General features: G+C 47.0%; 1 protein-coding gene across 1 annotated transcript in view; it reads left to right on the top strand.

Annotated features, from left to right (window-relative positions):
- The window catches only part of LOC126284906 (uncharacterized), a 37,272-nt gene that overhangs the window by 19,845 nt on the left and 5,262 nt on the right, over positions 1 to 12,165 (top strand). The window contains exon 2 of the mRNA XM_049984169.1: positions 8,743 to 8,902. Within this exon, the coding sequence (XP_049840126.1) occupies positions 8,743 to 8,902 (160 nt within the window). The remainder of the gene's footprint in view (positions 1 to 8,742; positions 8,903 to 12,165) is intronic.

The following is a 12,165-nucleotide window of genomic DNA, read 5'->3' as shown; positions in this document are numbered from 1 at the left end:
GCCGTACCGTAGGTGCAACCACAACGGAGGGGTATCTGTTGAGAGGCCAGACAAACGTGTGGTTCCTGAAGAGGGGCAGCAGCCTTTTCAGTAGTTGCAGGGGCAACAGTCTGGATGATTGACTGATCTGGCCTTGCAACATTAACCAAAACGGCCTTGCTGTGCTGGTACTGCGAACGGCTGAAAGCAAGGGGAAACTACAGCCGTAATTTTTCCCGAGGACATGCAGCTTTACTGTATGATTAAATGATGATGGCATCCTCTTGGGTAAAATATTCCGGAGGTAAAATAGTCCCCCATTCGGATCTCCGGGCGGGGACTACTCAGGAGGATGTCGTTATCAGGAGAAAGAAAACTGGCGTTCTACGGATCGGAGCGTGGAATGTCAGATCCCTTAATCGGGCAGGTAGGTTAGAAAATTTAAAAAGGGAAATGGATAGGTTAAAGTTAGATATAGTGGGAATTAGTGAAGTTCGGTGGCAGGAGGAACAAGACTTCTGGTCAGGTGACTACAGGGTTATAAACACAAAATCAAATAGGGGTAATGCAGGAGTAGGTTTAATAATGAATAGGAAAATAGGAATGCGGGTAAGCTACTACAAACAGCATAGTGAACGCATTATTGTGGCCAAGATAGATACGAAGCCCACACCTACTACAATAGTACAAGTTTATATGCCAACTAGCTCTGCAGATGACGAAGAAATTGAAGAAATGTATGATCAAATAAAAGAAATTATTCAGATAGTGAAGAGTGACGAAAATCTAATAGTCATGGGTGACTGGAATTCGAGTGTAGGAAAAGGGAGAGAAGGAAACATAGTAGGTGAATATGGATTGGGGCTAAGAAATGAAAGAGGAAGCCGCCTAGTAGAATTTTGCACAGAGCACAACTTAATCATAGCTAACACTTGGTTTAAGAATCATGAAAGAAGGTTGTATACATGGAAGAACCCTGGAGATACTAAAAGGTATCAGATAGATTATATAATGGTAAGACAGAGATTTAGGAACCAGGTTTTAAGTTGTAAGACATTTCCAGGGGCAGATGTGGACTCTGACCACAATCTATTGGTTATGACCTGTAGATTAAAACTGAAGAAACTGCAAAAATGTGAGAAATTAAGGAGATGGGACCTGGATAAACTGAAAGAACCAGAGGTTGTACAGAGTTTCAGAGAGAGCATAAGGGAACAATTGACAGGAATAGGGGAAAGAAATACAGTAGAAGAAGAATGGGTAGCTCTGAGGGATGTAGTAGTGAAGGCAGCAGAGGATAAAGTAGGTACAAAGACGAGGGCTGCTAGAAATCCTTGGGTAACAGAAGAAATATTGAATTTAATTGATGAAAGGAGAAAATATAAAAATGCAGTAAATAAAGCAGGCAAAAAGGAATACAAACGTCTCAAAAATGAGATCGATAGGAAATGCAAAATGGCTAAACAGGGATGGCTAGAGGACAAATGTAAGGATGTAGAAGCTTATCTCACTAGGGGTAAGATAGATACTGCCTACAGGAAAATTAAAGAGACCTTTGGAGAGAAGAGAACCACGTGTATGAATATCAAGAGCTCAGATGGCAGCCCAGTTCTAAGCAAAGAAGGGAAGGCAGAAAGGTGGAAGGAGTATATAGAAGGTTTATACAAGGGCGATGTACTTGAGGACAATATTATGGAAATAGAAGAGGATGTAGATGAAGACGAAATGGGAGATACGATACTGCGTGAAGAGTTTGACAGAGCACTGAAAGACCTGAGTCGAAACAAGGCCCCTGGAGTAGACAACATTCCATTAGAACTACTGACGGCCTTGGGAGAGCCAGTCATGACAAAACTCTACCAGCTGGTGAGCAAGATGTATCAGACAGGCGAAATACCCTCAGACTTCAAGAAGAATATAATAATTCCAATCCCAAAGAAAGCAGGTGCTGACAGATGTGAAAATTACCGAACTATCAGTTTAATAAGCCACGGCTGCAAAATACTAACGCGAATTCTTTACAGACGAATGGAAAAACTGGTAGATGCAGACCTCGGGGAGGATCAGTTTGGATTCCGTCGAAATGTTGGAACACGTGAGGCAATACTGACCTTACGACTTATCTTAGAAGAAAGATTAAGAAAAGGCAAACCTACGTTTCTAGCATTTGTAGACTTAGAGAAAGCTTTTGACAATGTAGACTGGAATACTCTTTTTCAAATTCTAAAGGTGGCAGGGGTAAAATACAGGGAGCGAAAGGCTATTTATAATTTGTACAGAAACCAGATGGCAGTAATAAGAGTCGAGGGGCATGAAAGGGAAGCAGTGGTTGGGAAAGGAGTGAGACAGGGTTGTAGCCTCTCCCCGATGTTATTCAATCTGTATATTGAGCAAGCAGTAAAGGAAACAAAAGAAAAATTTGGAGTAGGTATTAAAATTCATGGAGACGAAGTAAAAACTTTGAGGTTCGCCGATGACATTGTAATTCTGTCAGAGACGGCAAAGGACTTGGAAGAGCAGTTGAACGGAATGGACAGTGTCTTGAAAGGAGGATATAAGATGAACATTAACAAAAGCAAAACGAGGATAATGGAATGTAGTCAAATTAAATCGGGTGATGCTGAGGGAATTAGATTAGGAAATGAGACACTTAAAGTAGTAAAGGAGTTTTGCTATTTAGGAAGTAAAATAACTGATGATGGTCGAAGTAGAGAGGATATAAAATGTAGACTGGCAATGGCAAGGAAAGCGTTTCTGAAGAAGAGAAATTTGTTAACATCGAATATAGATTTATGTATCAGGAAGTCGTTTCTGAAAGTATTTGTTTGGAGTGTAGCCATGTATGGAAGTGAAACATGGACGATAACTAGTTTGGACAAGAAGAGAATAGAAGCTTTCGAAATGTGGTGCTACAGAAGAATACTGAAGATAAGGTGGATAGATCACGTAACTAATGAGGAGGTATTGAATAGGATTGGGGAGAAGACAAGTTTGTGGCACAACTTGACTAGAAGAAGGGATCGGTTGGTAGGACATGTTTTGAGGCATCAAGGGATCACAAATTTAGCATTGGAGGGCAGCGTGGAGGGTAAAAATCGTAGAGGGAGACCGAGAGATGAGTACACTAAGCAGATTCAGAAGGATGTAGGTTGCAGTAGGTACTGGGAGATGAAGCAGCTTGCACAGGATAGAGTAGCATGGAGAGCTGCATCAAACCAGTCTCAGGACTGAAGACAACAACAACAACAAGTGCCGTTTTTCCCTTCTAGACCACCATGACGCACAACTATCGAAAGAAGACGTTACGTTTCAACTTTTGTTCTGACTTCGCCCGAACCAAGGCCCTGGAGGTAGAACGATGTATTCGCGATGAAGTTAAAATACCACCAACAGATCTAATTGGTATCCACTTGTCCATAGATAGCAGTACCGTCCACGTCAAAATGATCAACGATGCGGCGTGCGACAAGATGCTTCAAGAGACAAAACGTGGACTGCGCTTCTGTCATTCCGACGGCAACGTCGGACCCGTTACCGTCGATCACGCAGGTCTCGGCACACGGACGATAAGGATCTTCGAACTGCCGTTCGAACTACCTGCAGACGTCGTCATCGAGGCGCTCCGTCCCTATGTCAACGTTCTGTAACATGTTGCCGAACGATGGGTACAATTTCAAACCTATCCCGTTTTAAACGGTGTTAGACAGGTCCGCATCGAGTTGTAGAAACACGTGCCTTCCTATGTGCGTATCAGAGGCTGCCATGCCATTATAATGTACGACGGCCAACATCGGACCTGTTCCGGTTGCGGGAAAGAAAGTCACCTACGGTCTGAATGCATTCAACGACGTGTCGCGCAGCTCCCGTTGTCGGAAGCGTCCGTCACACCCACGATGACCGCCCTACCGATCACTTACGCAGCGGCTCTTGCCACGTCTACAGTTTCGTCCAGTCCGTCACCCGGTCCTTCCGATATGCACGTCCCACATTCCCAGTCACCTATGGACGGTGCGGACGTCCCACCTGACAACCTTGCCGCCGAACAGGCTCCCGCACCGGACGCTGAGGAGAACAGTACTTCTTCACAACACCTGTTTGGCAACTTCATTGTACCCACTGACGCCTTCGAACTAGGTCGACGCTCTTCCTTGCCGTCGTCCGACACTGAGGAACACGTGCGCAAGCAACGCTCGCCACGTAGGCGCAAACGCCGTCGCCGTTCACCCACGGGCTCTCAAAGCGTCGCGACCGGCGACGACGAAGACGACACCCAACCAGCCGACATTTCCACGCAGAGGTCGGCGGACAACTTTCACGATGAACAAGACGTTTCACAGGACGGGACCACCATGGAGGTCGCCACACAAAATGTAACGATCGGTGCACAGCTTGAGACGCCTGTCTCCCCGCCGACAACTCCAGATCTCTCTCACCACGACGCAATTCCCATGGACATTGGACAGACCCATGGCACAGGAGCATGGGCCGACGACATTGAGGAAGATACGCCCCTTACTCCGGATGAATTGCCTCCGCCGGACAAGACTGCCTGGTAACATCAGAAGCGAGGCACTGCAGCTGATGGGACGGGACTTCCTGTCGGTGCCCTCTTCATACTTCCCTTGGTGATGATAGATGCGCGTCCACCGCCTCTGAAACAAACGTACCGGTTCGTCACACTGAACATCAACATGATCGGCACTACACCCAAGCTGCAACTCCTATGTGATATGCTTCGGGCCTCTGACGTCGACGTCGCCATTCTTCAGGATGTACGAGTTGGCATACTTCCACCAGTCTACGGTTACGACTCATACACGTCCACATGTGATCAATCAGGGCGTGGAGTGGCTTTCTACATACGCGAAGGAATTCCACTCAAGGACACGACAATCCTTCCCTGTGGAAGGGGCATGGCTATTACCATATTCGACACGCGTGTCATCAATATCTACAGTCTGTCTGGCTCCACGATCCGTCGGCAGCCGTCCACTTTCTTCGGACATGACGTGGCGCCCCTGCTTTCTGGACGCTATGATCGCCTTATCATGGGAGGCGATTTCAACTGCGTCCTCCATCAGCAGGACCAAATGCCTGTTTATTCACCATGCCTGGCGCTGCTCACTTTAATCGAAGATTTTCATCTAGTGGACGTTTGGGAGAAAATTCATGGCAATACCCCCTGTTTTACCCAGTATACAGCACATTCTGCGAGGAGATTGGACCGGTTTTATGTCTCTGCCCACCTTGGCAATGAAGTCCCCCAAGTTGAACGATGACCGCTGGCATTTTCAGACCACTGCGCCGTCATTTGCTCCCTGGCTCTGCCACCTCAGTCAGCGTATCGCAGCAGAGGTTACTGGAAGTTTAATACCTCTCTCCTTAATGATCCACACTGTCGACAATGTATTGCCACTACATGAGCGTCTTGTAAAAGACGCCTCCCGCAGTACACATCCACGTTCCATTGGTGACTCAAATGTGCCAAACCTGCGATCAGAAAGGTCTTCATGCAATGTGACAAGAAAGCAGCAGCATGGCATCGAGACACCACAAATTTTCACTACGCCGTCCTCCGTGAGCTCGATGCGCTCCCTCCATCACCTGACACCCATAGGGAACGACAGCGTACTAAAGGTCGTCTCCTCTCTCTCCAACGTGCACGACTGTATGGTGTCGTGGTGCGTGCCCGACGACAAGACCTCCTCCACGACGAAACCCCATCCACAACCCATGCCGCATCTGACCATAGTCGTCGACGTCAACTTTTCGTCCCCAACATCACGACCTCCGATGGTGCTCACCACACAACACAGATGGCAGTGGTGTTGGCTTTGCTGAACATTGTCTCCAATTTTATGATGATGAACCGATGGCAACGCCAATTCCTGATGATCTCCGTCCTTCCCCTGAACGAACCCTCACCGTAGCGGAGTCAACGTCCATGATGTCTGCAATCACCGCAGAAGAGGTGGTAGATGCGATCAACAAAGGGGCCAAGAACAAATCACCAGGACCAGTTGGTCTCCCAGTGGAGTTTTACCGGGCGTTTACCACGTTAATGGTTCCTCGCTGGACGGAAATGCTTCAGGAACTCTTTACTCCGTACCTCCCAATGCCGCCTGAATTCTTCACTGGCATTCTTCTTCTACCTGTACCAAAGCGGAAGGGAGGGACTCATGTCTCTGCATATCGCCCCTTATACTGCTGAATACAGACTATAAAATCTGTGCACGCCTCTTAGCAGCGCGCATACGCACCGTCTTACCTACGGTCCTTTCATCGGAGCAGACTGCACGTGGTTGTGTGGCCGCCTTACAAATAGCCATAGGAGAATGCCGTGACCTCATCTCACTGGCGTCGGTTTGTCGCCTTCATGCAGCACTGGTATCCGTCGATTTCAAGAGTGCCTTTGATCGCGTTCGACACCCATTCCTCCACATGGTGGCGACACGTATGAGGTTCCCATTACTTTTTGTCGATGCCATTCGCTGGTTACTACTTCCCGCGGTTTCGATGGTACAAGTCAATGGGAGGCTTGTAGGACCGATTCCTATACGCCGCTCTATGCGTCAAGGATGCCCTATGTCTATTATATGCCATTGCACTTGAGCCCCTCATCACTGGTCTTACCTCTAGACTGTAGGGTCTCACTCTGCGTGAGTACACCTTTCACTGCAGGGCTTATGCGGACGACCTCCTCTTTCTCACCTGCTCCTCCAAGGAACTCAATGACGCCACCCAATGGATCCACCAGTATGGACGTCTTTCTGGTAGCATTCTTAATGTCCGTAAATCGACTATGATGCACATTGGGCGCGGCCTCCCGGCTATGGTGCCGACCCCACTCCCAGTCAGTAACACCCTTCGTTACTTGGGTACCGAATTTAAGAGCTCCACACACCGCACAGAGGCCCTGGCTTACCGGCGGCTTTTGTAGTCGATTCGGCACCATGTCCGCGGTCAAGAACACCGTAACTTAAACCAATTCCAAAGTGTGTCCTATGTCAACATGTATGTCGCCTCTAAACTGATACACGTCGCTCAGATCCTCCCAATACCGTTACTCCTTGGCTACCGCATCAGCCTTTGGATATTTCGTGTCAGCAGGGGCACTTTTCAAAGTCCGCTAACTCTAACACTGCCTCCTGCAAAAGGTGGCCTCGGACTCGTTAACGTACGGGCACGATATTCTGCACTCTTTGTCCACACTCTGTTGTGGCACTGGCTGGGGCCGGTCCCGTCCATAATACGCAGTCTCTTAGATCTCCTCCTACCAGCTTCTCTCGATCCACCGATCAATGTGGCACCTATTTAACAATTATCGTACCACGTCGCCAATTGTTTCATAGAAATCAGCTACGTTCGGGCCGATCTTCCAGTCACCCGTCCTCCCCGTACTAAAGATTACTATCGTTTGTTTATGCTGTCCAACCCTTGCGACCCCATGGTACTACAGCATCCTGACATTAACTGGCTAACTGTTTGGGGGGGGGGGGGGTTGTGCATGTACCCTTTTTACCGTCGTCTGTGTCTGCACTCTGCCCTGACTGTCAGCTCGAAGACACCGACGAGCACCGTCTTACGTGCCCCCTGAAACAAAACGTATGATTCCTCATCCAACGAATCGGGGGCTTGTACCTCCGTGCCCCGCCAACGACAGTAACCCCTAGTTTCCTGTTGTTGCCCCAGACATTTCACTACCCTCTTGCTAAACACCATACCCTAATCTGGTTTCGAGGACAGGCTTTAGAATACCTCCTTCAGAGTGGTCCGCATACAGTCCTCGACTTCTGGTACAAAGTTGTGACCGCGAGTGGCACCCTCACCCGAAAACCATCTTACCGACAAACTTTTGCCGGTTATCTCCGCAGCGTCTTCCTTGACCCCCCTCGAAGTTGGGGTGTACCATGCCTACCTATCACATGATGCAACAACCTTATCCACGTTCTCATGAATCGACCAAAAAAAAAAAAAGGAAGAAGACAGAATATGTTATATTTTGTTGTATTTAATGTTTTTTTTAAAATATTTTTTTGTTTAACTAAGTAATTTGTATATGTTTAAATAGTACCTTGAAGAACTCTTGCATAGTGAATATATATGTACTTTTAGTTTGTTCAATACAGATTATTAAAAAAAAAAGTGGTCAGCGTGAGAGAATGTCACTCCTAAGGGCTCAGGTTCGATTCCCGGATGGGTCGGAGATTTTTTCCATTCAGGGACTGGGTGTTGTGTTGTCCAAATCATCATCATCATCATCATCACATCTCCATCGACGCGCAAGTCGCCGAAGTGGTGTCAAATCGGAAGACTTGCACCCGGTTAATGGTCTAACCGACGGGAGGCTCTATTCACACGACATTACTGAGAACACAGTTCTCTCGGCCTCCTTTAGTACTGGCCTCTCGTGAGATGTAGTTTTCAGTTCTGTGTTACATATATGTGCCCGAATACTTTTGATCAGATAGTGTACAGTCTTAAAAATCGGATGATTCTTTTGAAATTCCAAAGGTTCAAGCGTAAGGTAAATTTTACCCCACGTTTCTGTCTTCGTTTATGTAAAAGGTGTACTCTCGTGAAATTGGCCGAATCTTTATGAACCACTATCACTATAAATGTGAGTCTGATGGAGGCGACTGATTTTCTACACCGACTCTTAAAAGGCTTATGACAACGTACTAATGCCTCATGTAGATCTCTTTCTATTGATGGAACACAAGTGGCTACAGGTCTCCTAACGACACTTTCTTTGATTCGCAGGTCGCTGTGCCTCAAGGCTTGGCGCAGGTAGATGAGCAGCTGGAAGAAGCAGGGACCACAGTGCAGCTTGAAGAAGAAACAGATGCAGACGTGCTGTCAATTGAGGAAGAACAGGAGGAAAGCCAAAGGATAGCTCGCAGCTTCGCGGACTACGAGGAAAGTAAGAAGCAACGGAAATTCGGAAGTGACATGTCGACCGCTATAAATGATGCGTGCAGCGTAAGAGTTTAGCTGAACGGCGTCGTTATAAACTTTATCATCGTCATCTCCACATTAGATCTTGAAACTGTTTATTTCGCGTCTATGACATCGCATAGTTCTAATGGGTTTGTGACTCGAATTCTGTGTACTCTCTCAATTTTTCGGGTAAATATTGTATACCGACTGTTTCAGTAAATGAATAAAATTGGCATTCAATCCGCGTCATTTCGAATAAAATACTAGGAGCTTTCGAGAACTGTATTCGCCGTCGTCTTCAGAAGTAAAATTACTAACTGCTAGTGTTGGCAAAAAAAAAAGTCGCACCACAAACGAATTATCCTAATGGGACAGAAAACAGTAGATGTGATGTAATGTGTTGTACATGCACTAGTAAACTAATAATTAATATTTCAACAAAACTGGTTCATTTATTCAAGAGGAAGAACTTCCCAATCTGAGCAAGTCAGTAACGCGTTGTTCCTCTTCTGGCCCTTAAGAAAGCAGTCGTTCGGCTTTGAACTGATTGACATAGTTGTTAGACGTAGTCCTGAGGAATGTCGAGCTACATTCTACACAATTCGCACGTTTGGTAGGCAGAACTCTACAATTTTTGGAGGGCCCTGCCAATAATGCTCCAGACATTTTTAATTGGAGAGAGATTCAGCGATCTTGCTGGTGAAGGTAGAGTTTGGCAAGCACGAAACAATAGAGACTCTCGCCGTTTACGGGCAGGCATTATCTTGCTGAAATGCAAGCCCAGGATAGTTTTCTAAGTGCAACAAAACATGGCGCAGACTATCGTCGACATACCATCGTGCCGTAAGGGTGCCGTAGATAACAAACGAAGTGGTCCTGCTATGAAACGAAATGGCACCCCAGACCATCATTCCTGGCTGTCGGGCTGTATGACAGGCGACATCTGGCTGGTATCCCACCAATGTCCGGAGGGTCTCGAAACACTTCTTCACTGGCCATCAAGCCTCACTTCAAAATGGGTCAAATGGCTCTAAGCACTATGGGACTTCTGAGGTCCTCAGTCCCCTAGACTTAAAACTACTTAAACCTAACTAACCTAAGGACATCACACACATCCATGTCCTAGGCAGGATTCGAACCTGCGACCGTAGCAGCCGCGTGGTTCCGGACTCAAGCGCCTAGAACCGCTCGTCCACCGTGGCCGGCTTAAGCATCACCTCGAAATGGGACTCATCACTGAAGACCTACTCCGGTCAATGAGATTCCAGGCCAAAGATTTGTCTAGAGACAAAAGGAACAACTGTGGGGTACCAAACTGGTTGTCGCCCGCCATACCGTCCGACGAACAGAAGTGATGGTCTAGTATGCCGTTTCGCTTCATAGTGAGACCCCTCTGGTGATCATGTGTGAGACACTTACAGCAAAGCGGTACGTCGACGATATTCTATTCCCTGTTTTATTGCCCTTCACGGCATGCCACCCTGGACTTACACTTCAGCAAGATAATATTCGCCTGCACATGGCGAGAGTTTCCACTGCTTCTCTTTGTGCTGGCCAAACCCTGCCTTGGCTTGCAAGGTCACCAGATCTCTTCCCAATTAAAAACGCTTGGAGCATTATGGCCAGGGCGCTCCAGCCAGTTTCGGGTTTTGACGATTTAACGTGCCGGTTGGACAGAAATTGGCGCCATTACTCTCAGAAGGTCGAACAAAATCTCTATCAGTCAATGCCAAGCCGAATAACTGCTTGCGTAAGGGCCAGAGGTGGATCAACGCGGTGCTGCATTGAATTTGTTAAATTCTTTGTCTTGAATAAATCATCCAATTTTTCTGAAATTTTAATCGTTTGTTTGCCTGTATATTTACAGCGTATCTACCGATTTCAATCCCATCTGGGTAGTTCTTTTATGGCGCGTCTTTTTTTTTTCCTTGGAGAGTACGTACAGGCAAGAGAACAGCCTTTTGTTAGAATACAAATTGAGCAGCTCCAATACATTTCTTGAGAATTTTACTGGCATTGACTAGTAGGCGCTGATTCAAGGGGAGAGCGGAATGTGCAAACTGTAACTCATCCACGAAAGGAGTGGCTTACAAGGAACTTGTTCCGTCGATTCTTGAGTACTGTTCATCTATCTGGGATCCCTATCAGGTAGGACTGATAGAGGAGATAGAGAAGATCCAACGAAGAGCAGCGCATTTTGTCACGGGATCATTTAGCTGGCGAGAGCGCGTTACGCAGATGCTGAACAAACTCCACTGGCAGACTTTACAAGAGAGTGGCTGAGAGATTTACTATTGAAATTTCGGGACAGCACTATTCGGGGGAGTCGGACAACATGTTACTCTCCCCTCCCCCCCCCCCCCCCCCCCCCCCGAGGAGAAAATTCGATAAATTACAGCCAATACAGAGGCTTACCGACAATTATTCTTCCCACTCGTTAATCGTGAGTGGAACAGGGCTGGAGGGATCAGATAGTGGTACCGAAAGTATCCTCCGCCACACACCATTAGGTGGGTTGCGGAGTATGATGTAGATGCCAATGAACGGCAACCCTCCTTCCCTCGAAGAACATTTTTGTAAAAGCGTGTATAGTTTTACATATGCCAATTTCTAAATATCTTACCTAAAATTGTATGAAAACGAAGTCCCGAAAATGGCAACGAATTCTGGAAATTACAATCAGTGTTTAACGCAGTGCACTTGTACCTGTGTGAGTGCTAGCCCACGTGAATAAGCTTGCGCCGTGACCACTTGCAGAGAAAAATCTCGTTTGGTGAAGAGAGTTTTGTATATGATCTAATTTCATTTTTTACACTGATGAATCAAAACATTGCCTGACCAATTCCCACCGCGACACTGAATGCTCCTAGCGGTGTTGCAGACACGTGTCATATTAAAAAACTATTCAAGGCAACAGAAAAAAAGTGGAAATGAGGGTACGGCATTGTGGGCCGGGGAGTTCCCCATTCGGGGAAGTTCGGTCGTCGACGGCAAGTACTTATTGCATTCGACGCCACATTGGGCGACTTGCGCATCGGAGATGGGGATGAAATGATGAGGAGGACAACACACCACCCATTTCCTGAGCGGATAAAATCTCCTGCCCAAGCTGGGAATCGAACCCGGGCCCCTTGGCGTGGCATTCTGCCGCCCTGACCACTCAGCTAAAGGGGGCGGACAAGGCAACGGAGATGAATGGGAAATAATTCTATCAACGAATCGGCCAGCAAATAAGAATTTCCGCTG

The sequence above is a fragment of the Schistocerca gregaria genome, chromosome 8 (genome assembly GCF_023897955.1).
Source record: "Schistocerca gregaria isolate iqSchGreg1 chromosome 8, iqSchGreg1.2, whole genome shotgun sequence".
In the NCBI taxonomy this organism is placed as follows: Eukaryota; Metazoa; Arthropoda; class Insecta; order Orthoptera; family Acrididae; genus Schistocerca; species Schistocerca gregaria.
This window is presented reverse-complemented; position numbering and strand designations above follow the sequence as displayed.